General features: G+C 47.1%; 1 protein-coding gene across 8 annotated transcripts in view; it reads right to left on the reverse strand.

Moving 5' to 3' along the window:
- Nucleotides 1-15,979, reverse strand: part of LOC117903367 (amyloid-beta-like protein) — a 74,893-nt gene that overhangs the window by 13,406 nt on the left and 45,508 nt on the right. For all 8 annotated transcript variants that reach the window (XM_034815338.1, XM_034815336.1, XM_034815331.1 and 5 more), the window contains exon 3: nucleotides 3,695-3,865. In XM_034815338.1, the coding sequence (XP_034671229.1) occupies nucleotides 3,695-3,865 (171 nt within the window). The remainder of the gene's footprint in view (nucleotides 1-3,694; nucleotides 3,866-15,979) is intronic.

The following is a 15,979-nucleotide window of genomic DNA, read 5'->3' on the forward strand; positions in this document are numbered from 1 at the left end:
TGTTTGCGTGGGTTGTGTATGTGTGTGTGTGGTCGGCAAGACTGAACAAGTCGCTTAGCCAGGGGCGCATCCAGCAACCAACCAACATTCAACGCAACAGCTACATTCACATCCTCTGTCTGAATGACGCATACAACATGGTGGCACACTGCGAGTACATCCAAACAAATATCGAATGTACAATTCGATTCGACTGGCTACTGGCTGTTGTCTTTAATTACTATGTTATTGCATATCGTAACGAGTGGGCATGACATGACATGGACAAAGAGAGAGGCGACCGCCCTGGGGGCCAGGAGCAGCATCAAAAACATTGCCCCAGCGACATTAATAATAAATAAATTACCATAATTATTAAATATGAAGAGGAATGGCAACAGCAGCAGCAACGAATAAATCGCGAGCAAAAATTACATAAAATATCCAACAAAAAAACAACACACGTACACGCACACACACACACACACAGATACAGATACAGACACAGACACACGCGGACAAAAAGTGGATACCAAATGAATCGAAATGAAAGGAAAAAGCGAAATGCAAAAATGCAAATGAAAAACCAATACAAAATTTGTCATTTACATGCAACACACACACACACACACACATATGTTTTGAAAGTGTAGTTGCGAGTGTGTGTGTGTGCTTCTGTATAATTTCGATTTATGTTGTGGCAACAGCAACTGCAAGCGACAATCAGAACAAGGAGCAGGATGAGAGGCAGATCTAGAGAGCCAGCACCACAGTCAGAGTCAGAGTGAGAGTCCGACACCAGACCACACCCGGAGTCCTGCCATTTGACTATCAGATGCAAATGCGACAGTTTTGACAGCTCGTCGTGCTCATTATTTGCATACAGATGACGTCATGACGCCTGCCCATGATGATTGGGCCACAAAGCAAAACCGAACAGCAACCCCAACCTTAGCCAAAGTCAACCCTAAACCAAATCAAAACCAAACCAAAAGGCTACCCACATTGTAACTGCATTTGGATGGCCTTTGAGCTCACAGACCTACGACACCTGAGCACCAAAGAAGTTGCTCTTTACGAATTGGCAAATGCATATGCCTGGTTCTTTGGTTCTTTGGTTCCTGGCCGAGTTAAGTGCTTGGGAATTAATTGTGTAAATGGATGCTGATGTCAAGAGTATCTGGTGTGCATTGAAGCACTACTGGATTTGCATTTGTGCTGACTTGCATTGGAAATGTTAGCCATTAAATCTTCAACGAGCAAACAATGAAGTAGCCAAGGTTGGTGTCTTGTTCGATAATTTGATCATTGAGGGTAGGGGAAGCTTCCACTCCAGCATTCACACATCCTCTTGGGCTGAGAAGTACTGGCAACATAATTCAGTTATAACCCATCGATATGTCCACATATATCAGGGAGTATTACCCTTCCAAATATCAGCAAGGTATAACCTCAAGCTCTGCTAACATTAACTCAATTTATAACACATAAGTAACCAACAAATATAACGAAAACTACAATTTTTTAGCAGTAGCTTCAAAGTGTGTAAAAACTAATTTGCATTTTCATAATTTTCGAGCATTTCGCATGATTGCGAGTTGAGGAAGTAAGCCCCGAATCGCTCTCGGAGAAGTTTTGCTTCCAAGATGCATTTATCCGTTAGTTTGGAAATAAACTTCGTTTCAATATCGTGTTCCCATTTCTTGCCTATGGCGGAATTTCGCGAGAAGCACTGAAGATAACGTCCTATAAAGTAGGGAATCTTCTTGTTGGTGGTCAAACACTTGACTGAGAATTTGCTGGTCCTCTTCAGGCTATACATGGGCATTTTGAAAATAAAGATGACTACAATCAGCACGACTATCAGCACGATAATGGTAACAGCGTTGTCGTAGATGAATTGGTTGCCAACTGCAAGCTTCGATCGTTGATTGTTTAAATAGCGTTGTCCATAAGGTCTGCCGTGGTGGCCGACATTGCGTCCGAACTGGCGTCGGACTCTTATGTTTCCGAAAATGACTTGTCGTAGCTGTTGATCAAAATGATGGCGTTTCTTGGCGTCCATTAAGACATCTTTGGCGCTGGCTATCGCCTGGAAGGCATCAGTGGCGCCGGGGTGTTTGTTTTTGTCGGGATGCACCACCCGGCACAATTGTCTGTAGGCCCGACTTATCTGTCCATCCGTGGCTGTTTGTGACACATTCAAGACGGCATAGTAATTGTTGCGGCACGCATTGATACGACGCACAGCTACCACCTGTTCGTCCATTTGGCTTCAGTTCAACGAATAAATCAATTTTTTGTGTAAGTTGATTTATTTTAGGAGGGCTAACGAATGACTGCCTCGAAAACTGGTTAAATAAACTGTAAATGGGATACGATTGAGGTTTGATTGAAGCTAAAGCCAACGCATGCTGATTGAGAATTTCATGGAAGAAAGTTGTGTGCCAAAAGGGAAGCCCAACTAAAGCCCATGACTAATGACTGGCTGCTGCGAATGTCTGACAAATGGGAAAATATTTATACATGATTCATGGACTTTCCTTAAGCTGCTTCCTCCCTCGTTCCGTGATGAGCTTTTGATGTGGCTGCTTGGTCTTTAAGTTTACAGCGAATTAAAGCTGACAAAAAGCCAATAACAACTCACATTAAGAGATGGAAAACTGCTGGCTGTGATCTGATTTCATTTTGAAAGGCAAACCGCAGCGAGCAGCTCACACAGAGCCATGCCAATGAGATGTAAATATTTATGAACAACGAGTATTTATTGAACATTTGACGATGATGATGATGATGATAAAACAACAAAAGCTGCTCCATGATTATCATCAGAGGCAGCAGCAGCAGCATCCTCGGTTACATTAGCCATCGCGAGTCAAAAGAGAAATTTAATTAAAAAAGCAAAAGGCTGTGGGCATGGGGAGAGGGAGAGGGAGAGTGACAAAGAGAATGAGTCGCAGCAGAAGGAACAGCAGGACAAAATGTTGACTATGGAATGCCAATTTATGACAGCGCTGACAGGGATGTCACATACACAGAGATACACACACACATACACATGCAACATATTGGAGGAGATGCAAAAAGCGAAAATAAATGGAAAATTAATGAAGTGCCGTTTAATGTTGTCTCAATGTAAACGCTTTCAACGCAGCGCAAATTAAATTGTTCATGCCACACACAGACACACAGACACACATATATGTATATGTATACAGCCAGAACCACTCAGAACTCCCCAGTGGCTGTCCCTGCCCCTGCCCCACTACCCACTGTGCAACCATTGCTGGCTGCTTTTGATTTATTGGTTTTCTTTAACCATTTTTATTTTATTTTTTTCATGTGTATATTCCGCTGCCGCTGCCGCTGCCGCTGCCTCTGCTCCTGTTGCTGCATTCTAGATCCTCAGTTGAGCGTTAGCCTTCCCCCGCCCGATACCTTGGCTTGCCACTCCGACTGGCTGACCACATGGCGAATGCGCAATCCCCAGCACGGTATGAAGGAATAAAAGAAACATTTCCATATGCAAAGTGCAATGGAAATTGCAAATTTTTCATGCGGCTTCCTCTTTGGCTTTTTGCCTTCAATTCAATCAAATGTAACATGGGGCTTGGTACGGGGTGGGGCACTACCGCATTATGTGGCATGCACCATTACCCCCATTCCCCCCAGCTACAACTACAACTACAACTACAACTTCTGTGCGGGGACTTACCTTCTTGCAGTAATCAAGCAAATCCATTTTATCACGCAAACATGTGGCGCCAGTTGTCTTCTTGCTGAGGTCCGTCACCCAGCGTCCCTCTTCGGACAGATATTGCGGCTGATAGATTTGTCCAGCCTCACAGAGTACAGCTATTTGCGGCTCCCAGCGTGGCGAGGCGCCCTGCAAGAGAGCAAAATAGAAATGCAGAGATAAGTAAGTGCAATGGAAATTGATTTAATATTTTTAATCGATGAAAGCAGCAGTCGAAATGCGTATACGCAATGCCAGCAGCAATGGCTGGATACATGTGTCCTGGATGCTGACTGCTGTGTGCGTGTGTGTGTGTATCAACAAAGCAAAAAGACAAGACAACAAGAAACACGCAAGAACACAAGGCAAGGAGCCGTACACAAAGACATGGCAAGAAACATTAATCATACGCCACATTGTGCAGGCACATCCCACATTCCTGAGGCAATGGCAACACCCCCAGCCAGCCTCTCTCTCTCTTTCGCTCTCTGTCGCTGTGTGTGTGTGGGAGGCGTGACAGAGCGATAAAAAATGATGCCCCAAGCTCAAGACAGGCTGAGAGAGAATAGCAAAGCAATGAGGGAAGGGAGGTAGAAAGCTGAAGAGGCAGATTAGAAACGGCACAAGAGCAGAGCTCACATGAAAGCAAGAGAGAGAGAGAGAGAGAGCGACAGAGAGAGGTTGTGCCAAAGAGCAATTAATGGCTGTCATTAGGCAGGGGGCCAGCCGTTCTTAAACGCTTCATTACCACATGACATGGCCAGTCCAGACCAGACCACGTCCCTCTGGCTCGTCCTCTCCCCTGCAGATGATGAATGTCCTGGCAAATTATGCATAACGATATCAATTGATACATTGATTGATTGATGTCCTGCCAGAGGCCTGCTCGCATTCAACACTCTTACTTCAACTTGAATAAAACTTTAGCTCTAGCACTAGCCATGAAAAGGATAATCACCAGAGACAATGGTCAGACAATTCGAGAGAATAAGAGCATACGAAAGAGGCTCCAAGTCCGAATCATCATCAGCCCAGAGGGGCGTTTAATACGCCATGGATCTGAGACAATGCCCACGCTGATTGCAATCAAAGCCTTCTCTCCAGCTCTCAATTATGACTGGGGGAACAATAAGCGTGTTTTGTGTGATCTGCGCTCTTTTGCTTTTGCTTTTAATTCACAGCTTCAATTTCCGAGTACGCTCTCTGTTTCTCATTTCTATTTGGCTCTGGCCCTGTGTGCGTCCTGCAAATCTGCAAATCCGGACCGAGGGAGGGGCTTAAGTCCCTGGTCTTTGTTACAGTTTTGGGGAACGGGGGGGCCTGGGCACAATCAAAATGCGAGCAGGCTCGCTTCGGCTGCGAGTGAGATTACCCGGACCAGGATTTTGCCTTTGTTCTGTTCTTTTCTGTTCAGTTCTTTTCTGCATTGTTCCTAGGATGTGCGCTGGATGCAAGCGATGCGCAGAATTCGTTGGATCATTCACGCACCTACAGGGATAATGTTGATGATTTCTGTCGTGGCATCGAAGTGGGCAATATGATTTGAAAAGCTGAAATGCAATCCCTGCTGATGGCTGCTGCTACACCGTGAGCAAGGCAGCCTAATGATGCCATCTACCCACGTGAATATCCTGAAAATACGAGACGCCTTTCGTGGGTCCAATTAAAACGTAACTCCCCCTAGGAACCGGCGTTAATACTCCCACAATGGGTATTCCAATTGTACATTTCATTTCGAGGGAAACCCATTTACGTTGCACAATTGGTTGGTAATCTCTCACTCACTGGGATTATTAATTCCACTGCCAGGACAAATATAGAAAGTTATAGTTGGGTGGAAAGTCTTGGGTGTAATCCTTTCATTATTTCTCTTGCACATTTATCATAAGGGGAGTGCGGGAATTAGGGCTGAAATGTATCCCTAAACTATCTTTAGCTTTGATGCATGCTGCACATTCATTCATGTCTGGAGGCTTTCCTGACGAAAGATTGCCTTGGAGACACGACATCAACGCCAGCGAGCAAAAGGCTGGGCTGTGTGGGGTGGTTGGCACTCGCTCGCTTCCCCCCAGCCCTAATCAATATTCATGGTTATTGATGGAAAATCCTGCAAATTCCCAGAGTTCCTACCCACGTGCACCCGCTCGTGCAAGCCACCAACAGCAATGAAAAAGCGAACAAAGTGAAGCTATTCATATTCATTGCACATGCTACCCCCCACCCTCGCAACACACCCACACACACACACATACGCATTTCCATGCTTCGAAAGTAACGGATACTTGTAAAACTTCATTAAAGCCGACTTCCGGTTGCCATGCAGACTGCAGACTGCAGACTGTAGACTGAAGACTGAAATATGCATTATATTATAACCCGTACACGTATGCCGGGCAAGCTCAGCCTGAAGGCTCTGCTCTGCTCTGGCCCTGTTCCATTTCACTGCTTCGCACATTTGTTTCTCTCTGTGTTTGGGTGTGTGTGCAGCTGCTGCTGCTGCTGTGCGTTCAACTATTTCAAAAGTAATTAAGTTGGCAAAAAGGCGCCAATGTGGTTGTGAAGCTTTTGTCAGCTTGTCCGTTGCTCCGTTGCCTCAGCTGCCGCCTGACAGCAAAGGCAGAGAGAAACAGAGAGGGAGAGAGAGAGCCAGAGACGGTGAGTGCTGAGGGTATGGGCAGCCATTTTTCCAGGCAATCTAATAATTCAAACCAAAACAACACGCACACACACACACACTTGCATATGCTTGGGCCATTGCCCCTCTACACGGCTATGGGCGTGTGTGTGTGCGTGTGTGTGTTTGCTTATGCAGATTTTGTTTGGCTTTGGGACTGGGGCCAGGACTTCAGCGCTGCACACGCCCCAACCCCCAATGTTACTGCTGCTGTTGTTTACACTAACACCAACAATGGCATATGCCAAACAACAAACAACGAGAGAGTGTGTGTGTTTGTGTGTGTGGCATGGGTTACAGCTGGGCAGGCAGGGTGTTCCTGAGGGCGTGCTGAGTGGGGCAATAATAATGTCGCTAACCATGGCAACGCAATGTGCAAACAAAGCCACAATGACAAATTTGACAGGAATAAAGGGACACATAGACTCCGCAGAGAGGTGGAAGAGTGCAACAAAGACAAAGGGGTGAGGGGAACGGGGGAACAGCTACGTGCAAGCTCGTACATGCATGTAGATCGAGAGGGAAGCGCGAGGGAACTCACAAAAAGACGAAGAGAGAGCGAGTGAGACCTCCATTTGGCAGCCAAATCAGATGCAGACTTCGCGGCTACCGTGAAAAATAATTTCCCATGCATGGGTAAGCCAAGGGAAATAGAGCAAAAGAGGGAGGGAGAGCGGGAGAGCGAGCGCAGCTGTGTCCTGCGACAATTATGCGGAATAGCAGGTTCTTGTTTTGGGCTTCGCAGACAGGAAAAGCTGCTCCAATATGAGAGCATAAACGAGATGGCAGGCATTAGTTACAGTTTATCCTTTTGTAGTTGCTTCAAAGATGCCCCACAATAATCCTGGATGACTGCAGCGTCCTGTCTTTGGGTTCAAATCAAAGAATTTGTATTCAACTTCCGCCAAGAGCAGACTCACAGACAGACGGGGAGACAGGGAGACAGACTGGGCAGACAGATGCCGACAAAGTGACAAGCGACAAAAGGAAATATTGCAACGCGAACATCCCATTCAACAACATGGAAGAGTAGGAGATGAGTGGGTGGGTGGCCGTGTTGCATGTGCAACAGCCGACGGCTGCAAGTTGTCAGGACAGCACAGTAAAGCCAGGCCGCGCCCACAAGCCAGGCAACAGCCAGGCAACAGTCAGGCACCAGCCAGTCCTGCTTCCACCTGCTGCGCTTCTGTTTCTGCTTCCGTCTGCAGCTGTCGTCTCTGTTCTTTTTTTTTCGCCTTCTTCTGCTTCCGTTGGTGTAATTGTTGTTGCTGAATGGCAATCATGGCAACACCCCACGGCAGCCCATTCCCCACTCTGCACTCCCCCACTGCATCCGCGTTGTGTTTGCTGAACAAGTTGAAAGGGCGACAAATTGTAATCAAATGCACGCATGAGTGTGTCTCCCTATGTTTCCCCCAAAGGGGCGTGGCCAGGCGACAGGTTTTTGGGCAAAACAAAAAGAAAGAAAACCCCCCGCTTTAGGGCACTAAATGGACATTGATTAACTGCTGCAGCGGAAAATGCTCGGCGTTGCTTGAACAACTAAAATGTCAACAATATGCACCAGCACCGAAAAGTATGCAACGGAACACGTTGCGGCATTCGAAGAGCAGCCAAAAGAAAGTGTAGAGGCAGCAGAAAAGTGAGAGCACTAAAGCCTCACTCTTGTTGGATACTCTCGCAAGTAGAATATTGACAAAAGATCAAACCGCATTTCATATTCCCACTTCCCTTAATGCTGCAACATTTTGGAGTGGAGAACTAAAGATGTACAATATATGGAAATGGAAATGCTGCTCGGGGTAGAATGCTGAGAGAAAAGCAAACGAGGCAATAAGTACTTTGGGGGCTACTTATAATGGTCGGAACGAAGCAGAGCAGCGACAGGACGAGACGAGGCGAGAGAGGAGCCCGTAAGTGAAAGCGGGGCCGACCAGAGAGAGACGACAGAAACACAATTATGTTAATGTTTACTCGACCGTAATTAACTCAAATTTATGATATTTTAATTTCAGCCGAGCGGCCGGGCCAGGTCCCAGGAAAGGGACAGGCGACAGGCAGCAAGCAGCAAGCGGCAAAGCGGTAACTGGGAAGCGGGAATCAGGCTCAGAACAGGACACTTGAGAGGGAGAGAGAGCTTCAAAGTTGAAAAATGGTGGAAAGCAACTTTGCGAGAAGAAAGAGGGGCAGCAGGAGCAAAACGGAAACGGCAGCAAAGCGAAGCAAACAAAAGAAAATTGCGTTATAATAACACACGTAGAAAAAGTTCGTCCTGCCCGTTTTGCCTGCCCGAAACTTCTGCGTCTTACCCACGACCAGCATCCTGCTTAATGTGAGTTGGAGACAAATAGAATTTTAATGCAAAATAAAACGCAAAAATGCTTTTCCATTTACCATCGCTGGGAAAGAGGAATTACAAAATGCTCTGATCGGTGGAAATGTACAACAACAGAGAGCTTCCGAGGTGGTTCCCCCTCTCTCTTTCTCTTTTTCTCTGATTGGAATTATTTTACACTCCCTCATGGGTTGGAAGCTTTGAGGTAATCTGAAGAGCTTCCAAGAGTATCAGAAGTAATTTCTCCGAGCAAGTTCATAAATAAATAAATAATAATTAAGTTTCTTTAAAAGTTAAATCTGTTCCAAGTCTAAAATGAAAATTAATGCAATCGATACTTCGAATGGAAACCCTAAGCCCAGCTGCAGCTTATCTTACAGCTATGACACACACTGTACGAACTGTATGCACGAGTTGTGGCTGGAAAGTGTAGAGTGGACCATTGGTGGCCCCCTGTGCCACCTTTCTGCACGAATTATGCTTTGCATGTTAAATTTCTTTTTTGTGGCCCAACGGCCAAGCAGAAGTAATGGACGGGGCGGCAAGGAGGTAAGAAAGGAAAGGGGCCACAGAGGAAAGAGTGGGAAATGGAACCCTGCTTGCCCTGCTTCAACACAAAAAACACGTAGCAAGTCCTACAAAAAAAGAAAAAACCCAAAAAACAACCCAAATAACAAAAAAATATATGAAAAAACAAATTGTGAAAAATAGCCACAAGCAAGTGCTGTAGCCAATATGAGAGGAGGAGGAGGAGGCGGGAATGTTGTGGGGTGTGGGGCAAGGGTGTGGGGGTGGGGGTGGCAGTGTTGCCTAAGTAGCGTGTCGCTCGAAGTAAGTCAAAGTTTGGGCAAATGGAAGGAAACGTTTGCTCCATCTTTGGGAGCTGGCAGTGAGACTGCTTGGGAGCTGGCTGGCCATAGCCAGAGGAGACACACACTTTGACACACACACACACACACACACACACATGTATACATACGTATAAAAAGAGAGAGTCAGTCTTGTGTGTCGCTTGGCTATTATTTATGAGTTTTCTACGTTTTGCTGTCTTTTGTGCATTTTCTTCGCTTTTTGCCATTTAACTTCTTTTTTTTCGTTTTCGTTTTCCTTTTTTTTTGCATCATTTTCCACATATTTCTTTGTTGGTTTTTGGCATTTTTTCTTTCCGTTTATTTGTGGCTCAATTTCGAGTGTCAAAAGCGATGTGGCCATTGTTGTTCGTTGCTCGTTGTTGTTGTTGTTGTTTGTTCGTTGATGACTCAGCACACAGGGGGAACTGCCTGCAACTGCCAAGGAGGGTTGGTGGCTGCCACTGGACATGTGTAGGAGTGTGAGGGCATGAGGCATTTTGTGTTTTCCTTGGCCTCTCTCTGCCCTCCAACATTTGGCCTCAAATGTGTGTCTGTGAGTGTTAAATTCCTTGCTACACACACAGACACAAATGCAGATCGAAAGCTGCTTTCAACTGCTATAAGAAACTTGAGAAATAAGCGAAGAAGAGGCAGTAGCAGAGGAAAACGCAAAACGTGAAACTTTTTTGGGAAGCACAAAAGTTGGCAGCAAGTAAAATCCTAAAAATTTCTTCATTTCTTCCTCCATCTCTTCGAGATGCTCGACTGCTCTCCCGCCCGCTCCTATCCTCAGGTAAGTCAGAAAAGTGCTTTGACAGAGCACACACATACAGGCACACACGCACGCACACACTGCCATGCAAATTGAAATTAATTTTGTGAAAAGTGCCTGCAAGTATGCAACACAATTTTTCTCAAGCTCAACTTTCGCAACGTGACAAGCAGTATGCGTCGTGTCTCTCGTTGCATGTGTGTGTGTGTGTGTGTGTGTGTGTGTGTGTGTGTGTGTGAGTGGACTACTAATTGATGCTTTTGAAAGCGCTTTTAATTACATTTGCGGGAGGTGCCTGCCCAAGGCAAGGACCTGCCACTAGAGCATGGAGCTTCCCTCATAAGCTGCGCTGCTGCCGCTGCTGCTTCTGGAATGCTCATCGGCAGTCGGAACTTTCATCATCATCATCTCCAACAGCATCCTGGTCGTCGTCGGCTATTGGACTAGTTTCAGCTGGATAGCGATTGCCCACCAGTTCATCATTGATTCAATGGCATTTTCAATTTCCATTTTTGCACTTTTGTCGTGCAACTGCTTTGCCCATAGAGTTTTCCATTTTCCCTCCCCAGCTATGTATAGCTCCACCCCCTACATCTAATTGATTTTGCATAGCCATTGGCCTGATCTTTGACCCCCACTACCCTCTGCCCCTTCCCTCAGCGTATCCATGTCCGTATCTATCTCCTGCAGGAGCTCTTCAATTATAGAACTTTTGGCCCCAAAATGAAATTACTCCGGATGGGCCACACGCTGCCTTTGCCTCTGCCTCTGCCTTTGCCTCTGTCTCGTCCTTGCACCTAGTTTGCTGAATGATTTGGTTCGGCTCCGGCTGCTGTCCCGTCCAGATAATTTGGGTCATTCCACTTTCAGTTAGCTTGGCTCTCGCTCGTCCTGGAATGGCTCTTGGGTTGGTTCATTATATGTCGATTTACTGCAGATCAAACACCACCCCACCAGCCACCAACTCGTTTCCTTCATTTCATTTCACTTCATCTAATTTCAGTTCAGTTTTTTTTCCTATGCAGCTAATTGAGTGCGAGCGGTGTAAGAGTGCGTTTAATGGCGCCAGATGACAATTGGAAACTCATTTGTCATGGCTGAATGTGAAGCGATAACTTTGCCAATTCAACAAAAAGTAGGCAACGAATGAGACCAAGAACACTCAAGAGTTATAACAAATTAAGGGAGAGAGAGACCCAAGTGGACACTTGAGTTAGAGCAGCAAAACGAGGCTGAAACAGGGCAGGCAAAATGTGAAAAGGTGCAGCCGAGAACAGGATATAGCTGGGAGGAGACACAGTTGCCATTTGGGAACAATTTCTCAACTGCATTTTATTTAATTTCTTGGACATTTCAACTTGAGCCATTCCAATGGACTGCAGACAATATTTGTATTGAAAACTAATCGATTGGTTTTGCCTAATCCCTCCAGTTCAATATGATTTACGCACATTGCATGTTCTGTTCGGTATGCTCTATTAATCACCCAAAAGTCAGCGTCCTTCCCCATCAGATAATTTTTCCATTGGCTCTGCGGTGCGCCCACTTTTCTCCAATAGCAACCAAAAGGAACGAAACGCAACGCAACCCAACGCAAGTTGACTGCAAAATTAACGCTGAATCAGCAGAGTAATCAACAAAAATTACGCAACATTAATGCGCGTGAAAGCAGCCGGATGACAGGAAGGTCGGTGGCTATGGCTGTGGAGAGCGTGGAACGGACATGAACAGCCACGTGAAAATGTCTGTCTAACAGCATTATAGTCCCGGCCACAAATTGCAGAGGCTTAAACCGTTCGCTTAATAATAAATATGATTAATTTTACTATGCAACGAAAAAAGGATGAAAAAAATGTAAACAAGCCAGCGAAGCCGAAGCCGAAGCCAAAAACGCCTACACGCTGCGCACTGACTGGGCAGACAGACAGAGGGAGAGTCCATGCCGTGTGCCAAGTACAGTTGGCCACAAAGCACACACGTGTGTGTGTGTGTAATGCGTTTGTGTGTGGCAGGGGTAAAAGTGTCTGCCCAAAATGCAATAAAGCTGCCAAAACAAAAAACTAATCAACAAATTATGGGAGCTAAGTGGACAGAAGCAACGCCAGCAGGACGTGCACCAGCCACAGAGAGAGAGAGAGGGTCAGAGAGTGAGCAACAGGGCTGCATGCTCTCGGGTAGGGCAGCCATTGCAATTCAATTAACTGTAAAAACTAATTAAGTGACTCGGCCCGAGGGCACGAGGATGCGTTGCAGCGCGTTGGCCCCACAACAGGACAGAATATGCAACACGGCAGCCTAAAGTCAGCCACGCCCATGCCGCCGAACGGGTGCCATGTGCATTTGCATGTGTGTGGGTGAGGCATTTGCATGTGTGTGCTGCTTGCATACTTTTTGGCATAACTTTCGGCCTCGTCTTGCCAACAAATTGAAATTGGAAGCTCATGTAGCAATATCCAGGCAGAAGAGCAGAAAGCCAGCCAGAACACACTCAGGAAGGGACAGCCAGAGAGGGGAGGGTGGGCTGCCAGAAGATGACTCCTCGTGCGTGCCTCAAGATGGCGACTTCGACAACACTTGGAGCTAATGGCCTGCCAGAGAAAGCAACCAGAGAGTGGAATGGCAGAAGGGGGGGAAAAACTTTTCCTGGCCCCTGCTAAGACACGCTCCAACTGACAGCGACTAATTCTACTTCTCTTATAAGACACCCCCTCCGCACCGCACCATCTTTACTCCTTTCCTCACATTCAGTTTAATCGCAAGAGCGTAAGCCAAATGGAAAGCTTTTTCAATTTGTTGGCACACAGACACAGGCACACAGCACACAACACTCTCACCTCACAGTAAGGGATGGAAGGGCATAAGATTTTCAGATATTATGTATCTAACCCATACGAAAGAATACTTAATCATCGGAGAAAAGTTGAAGCCAGAGCTGGCTCCCTGGCTGGCTGCATCTGCCAGCCCACATCCTGCTGCGTCTCCTGCTCCAGCTCCTGCCCCTGGCCCTGGCCCTGCCCCTGCTCGTGCTGCTCGTCTTTTCCTGTTCGTTATCCGGTATTTAATAACCGAGGAGCCAGCAGAGCAGCAACAATAACACCTACAACAATGGCACAGACAACAGCCATTTCAGTGTGCATAATTTATGCTCTTTTTGGATGAGAATAGAATTTCCTTGCAGAAAACTCAAGCAGATTGGGACGGCAGGTCGCCAGGTGGCAAGTGGCAGGTGGCAGGTGGCAGCTTCTCCGCCGCTCGGTGCTCATTTTCCTGCCCCAGAGCTGCTGAGAACAATCAAGTGCAATCTTTATACGAGCATCCTGCATCCTGCATGTGTGTGTGTGTGTCATGATATTAGCTTTAGCAGCAGTGCGGCAGATCCTGGTGCAGAGACACAACCTCAAGGCAGCTCAAGGCAGCTCATGCATACGAGAATTTACGTGGCTCCAATTTGTATACGATCAAAAGCCATTAAGCCACAATTTGGGCATTAATTGCAACAGAGTGATGCGGGAAGATGAGGCTTTAGGCATCTTTGTTTTATGATCACGAAGAGTTTCAATCTACTTCGGATATTTGCAGAGGCTAACTGATTTTCATTTGTTGTTTTGACACATTCGTGATTGGGTCTGGCACCCACATATCGTTACCCTTTGAGCGTGGTCTACTAGAGGGAAGAAAAACTAGTTCCAGGTCAAAGTCTTGCATTGATAAGCGTCGAATTAAGGCGTCGAAGCATTTGGCACACTCATTACAGACAGAGAGAGGGAGAGCCGTGAAGGAGCAGCCACTCAAACACTCCCGCTCCTACTCGAACACTCCCACACACTCACACTCAAGAGTCAGCGTCCCACACCCATACACACGCACACTCAGCGCGGCAGCTTAGGAGCACATTCACCAGATAAATGCCATGATTGAATGGCGGGTGAAAGGTTTGCTGCGGCGGCAGGGTTGGGGCTCCAAGGATTGGGGTTTGTAAGCCACCTAGTTCATTAAATCAGCTGCCGCTTTAGCTGGTTCCTCCACAAGCCCCCACAGCGTGTTCCCTCCACTCCTGCCTGCTCCTCCTCCTCCTGTTGTGCTCCTCTTTTGCTTTTCGTACTCGCAATTTCGATTTTCTTTTCCCAGTGCCCCCCTGCTTGCTGTGCTTTCTTGTTACGCTTTTCTCATTATCTCCTTTCCACGGATTCTCGCTCTTTCTCTCTGTGTGGTGTGTGTGTGTGTGTTCAGTCGTAACTGCAGTTTCGGGTGGAGGCAAGGCGTGACTTACGTGCATAAATTACAAACAGAAGTGAGCGACCGAACGCGGGAGGGAGAGGCAGATAGGGAGAGCGAGAGAAAAGAAGATATTAACAGCGACAAGGTGTTGGCAACACACGCATACACACACCCAACAGCAATTTAAACTTATTGCAAAAAGTGTCCCGAAAGTGTTCCCTTGATCCCTCGACATGCAGCAGCAAGGACACGGAGCAACTCGCTCCCTACCGCCCCATTGCCATAAATACCTGCGGCAGGATGCAGGATATCGAAATACTTTTGCTCAGCACAGAAGACACTCGGGTCGGAGGTGCAACAAGATGGCGTCGCAAAGCGGAAACGGAAGCGGAAGCGGAAGCGGCAAACGCTGTGCTACATTTTAATTAAGTGCAACAAAAGAAGGGTGCAGAAAAAATAAGCAGTGCACAGGGTACGGCCATTAATCGTTCTCTCTGGAAGAGGGGAGGAACACTAGGGTGAAGATGAGCTTATAAATCGCCAGCTGGTCCAGGTAGCGATCATCCTGAAGTGTCTGGCAGAGGCTGCCTTTAGCCCCAATCCAAATCCAACCCAGGAGAAGTCGACAGTCCCTTTGGGTGCGATGTCATGTTCGTTTCACACACAAAGTACAGTCGAAGGGGTATCGGAAATCGATGGCAATCGATATGCAAAAGCGTTTCCATTGAGTCACGCTCCTCCCTGCCCCCCAGCCCGGTTCGTTCCTGCGCGTGTTAATAGGTCACCAGAGAGTGGGGGGCATGTCTGACATCTGCAATTACTTGAGTCAGAACTTGCTGGAGCTTCACTGGCACGGGTACAGGCGCCTCCTTTGAGCTGTTTCCTGTGCCAGAGCACAGTGAGGGAGGGGCAGGGTAGCGGGAGAGCGAGAGAGCGAGCGAGCGAGGGGCAGAGCTGTGGCAAAGGGAGCGTCAAGCAAATGAACTTTAATTAAATTCTTCATATGCTTCGGCGTAATTCTTTCATCCTCTTCGTGTCCTTCCGCTGACGATGGCTCCGGCTCTGGCTCTGGCTCTGGCTCTGGCTCCAGCTTCCTGTTTCCCTCTTTCATCCTGCGCCTCGCCACACCACCACCCTTCCCCCTCTCTGCTGCTGCTGCTGCTTCTTCTGCTTTCTTGAGCAATGCCATTATAAAATGTGGCAGCGGATGCGGGGCCGTTGGGGCTTCTTGCGGTTCTAAATGGATTTTTGGGCGAGGCAAAAGTTTTACTTCAAGGCTTTGTCCTTGACTGCGCGGAGCGTTGAGTGGGGGAAGTCGAGCTCCCTCCCGAGAGCAGCAGCAGCAGTCCGAGGTCTCGACTGACTTGACACAACCGCCGGTAAATATCTGACCAGACCACGAGGGGACCAATAT

This window comes from Drosophila subobscura, chromosome A (assembly GCF_008121235.1).
Source record: "Drosophila subobscura isolate 14011-0131.10 chromosome A, UCBerk_Dsub_1.0, whole genome shotgun sequence".
NCBI classification, from domain to species: Eukaryota; Metazoa; Arthropoda; class Insecta; order Diptera; family Drosophilidae; genus Drosophila; species Drosophila subobscura.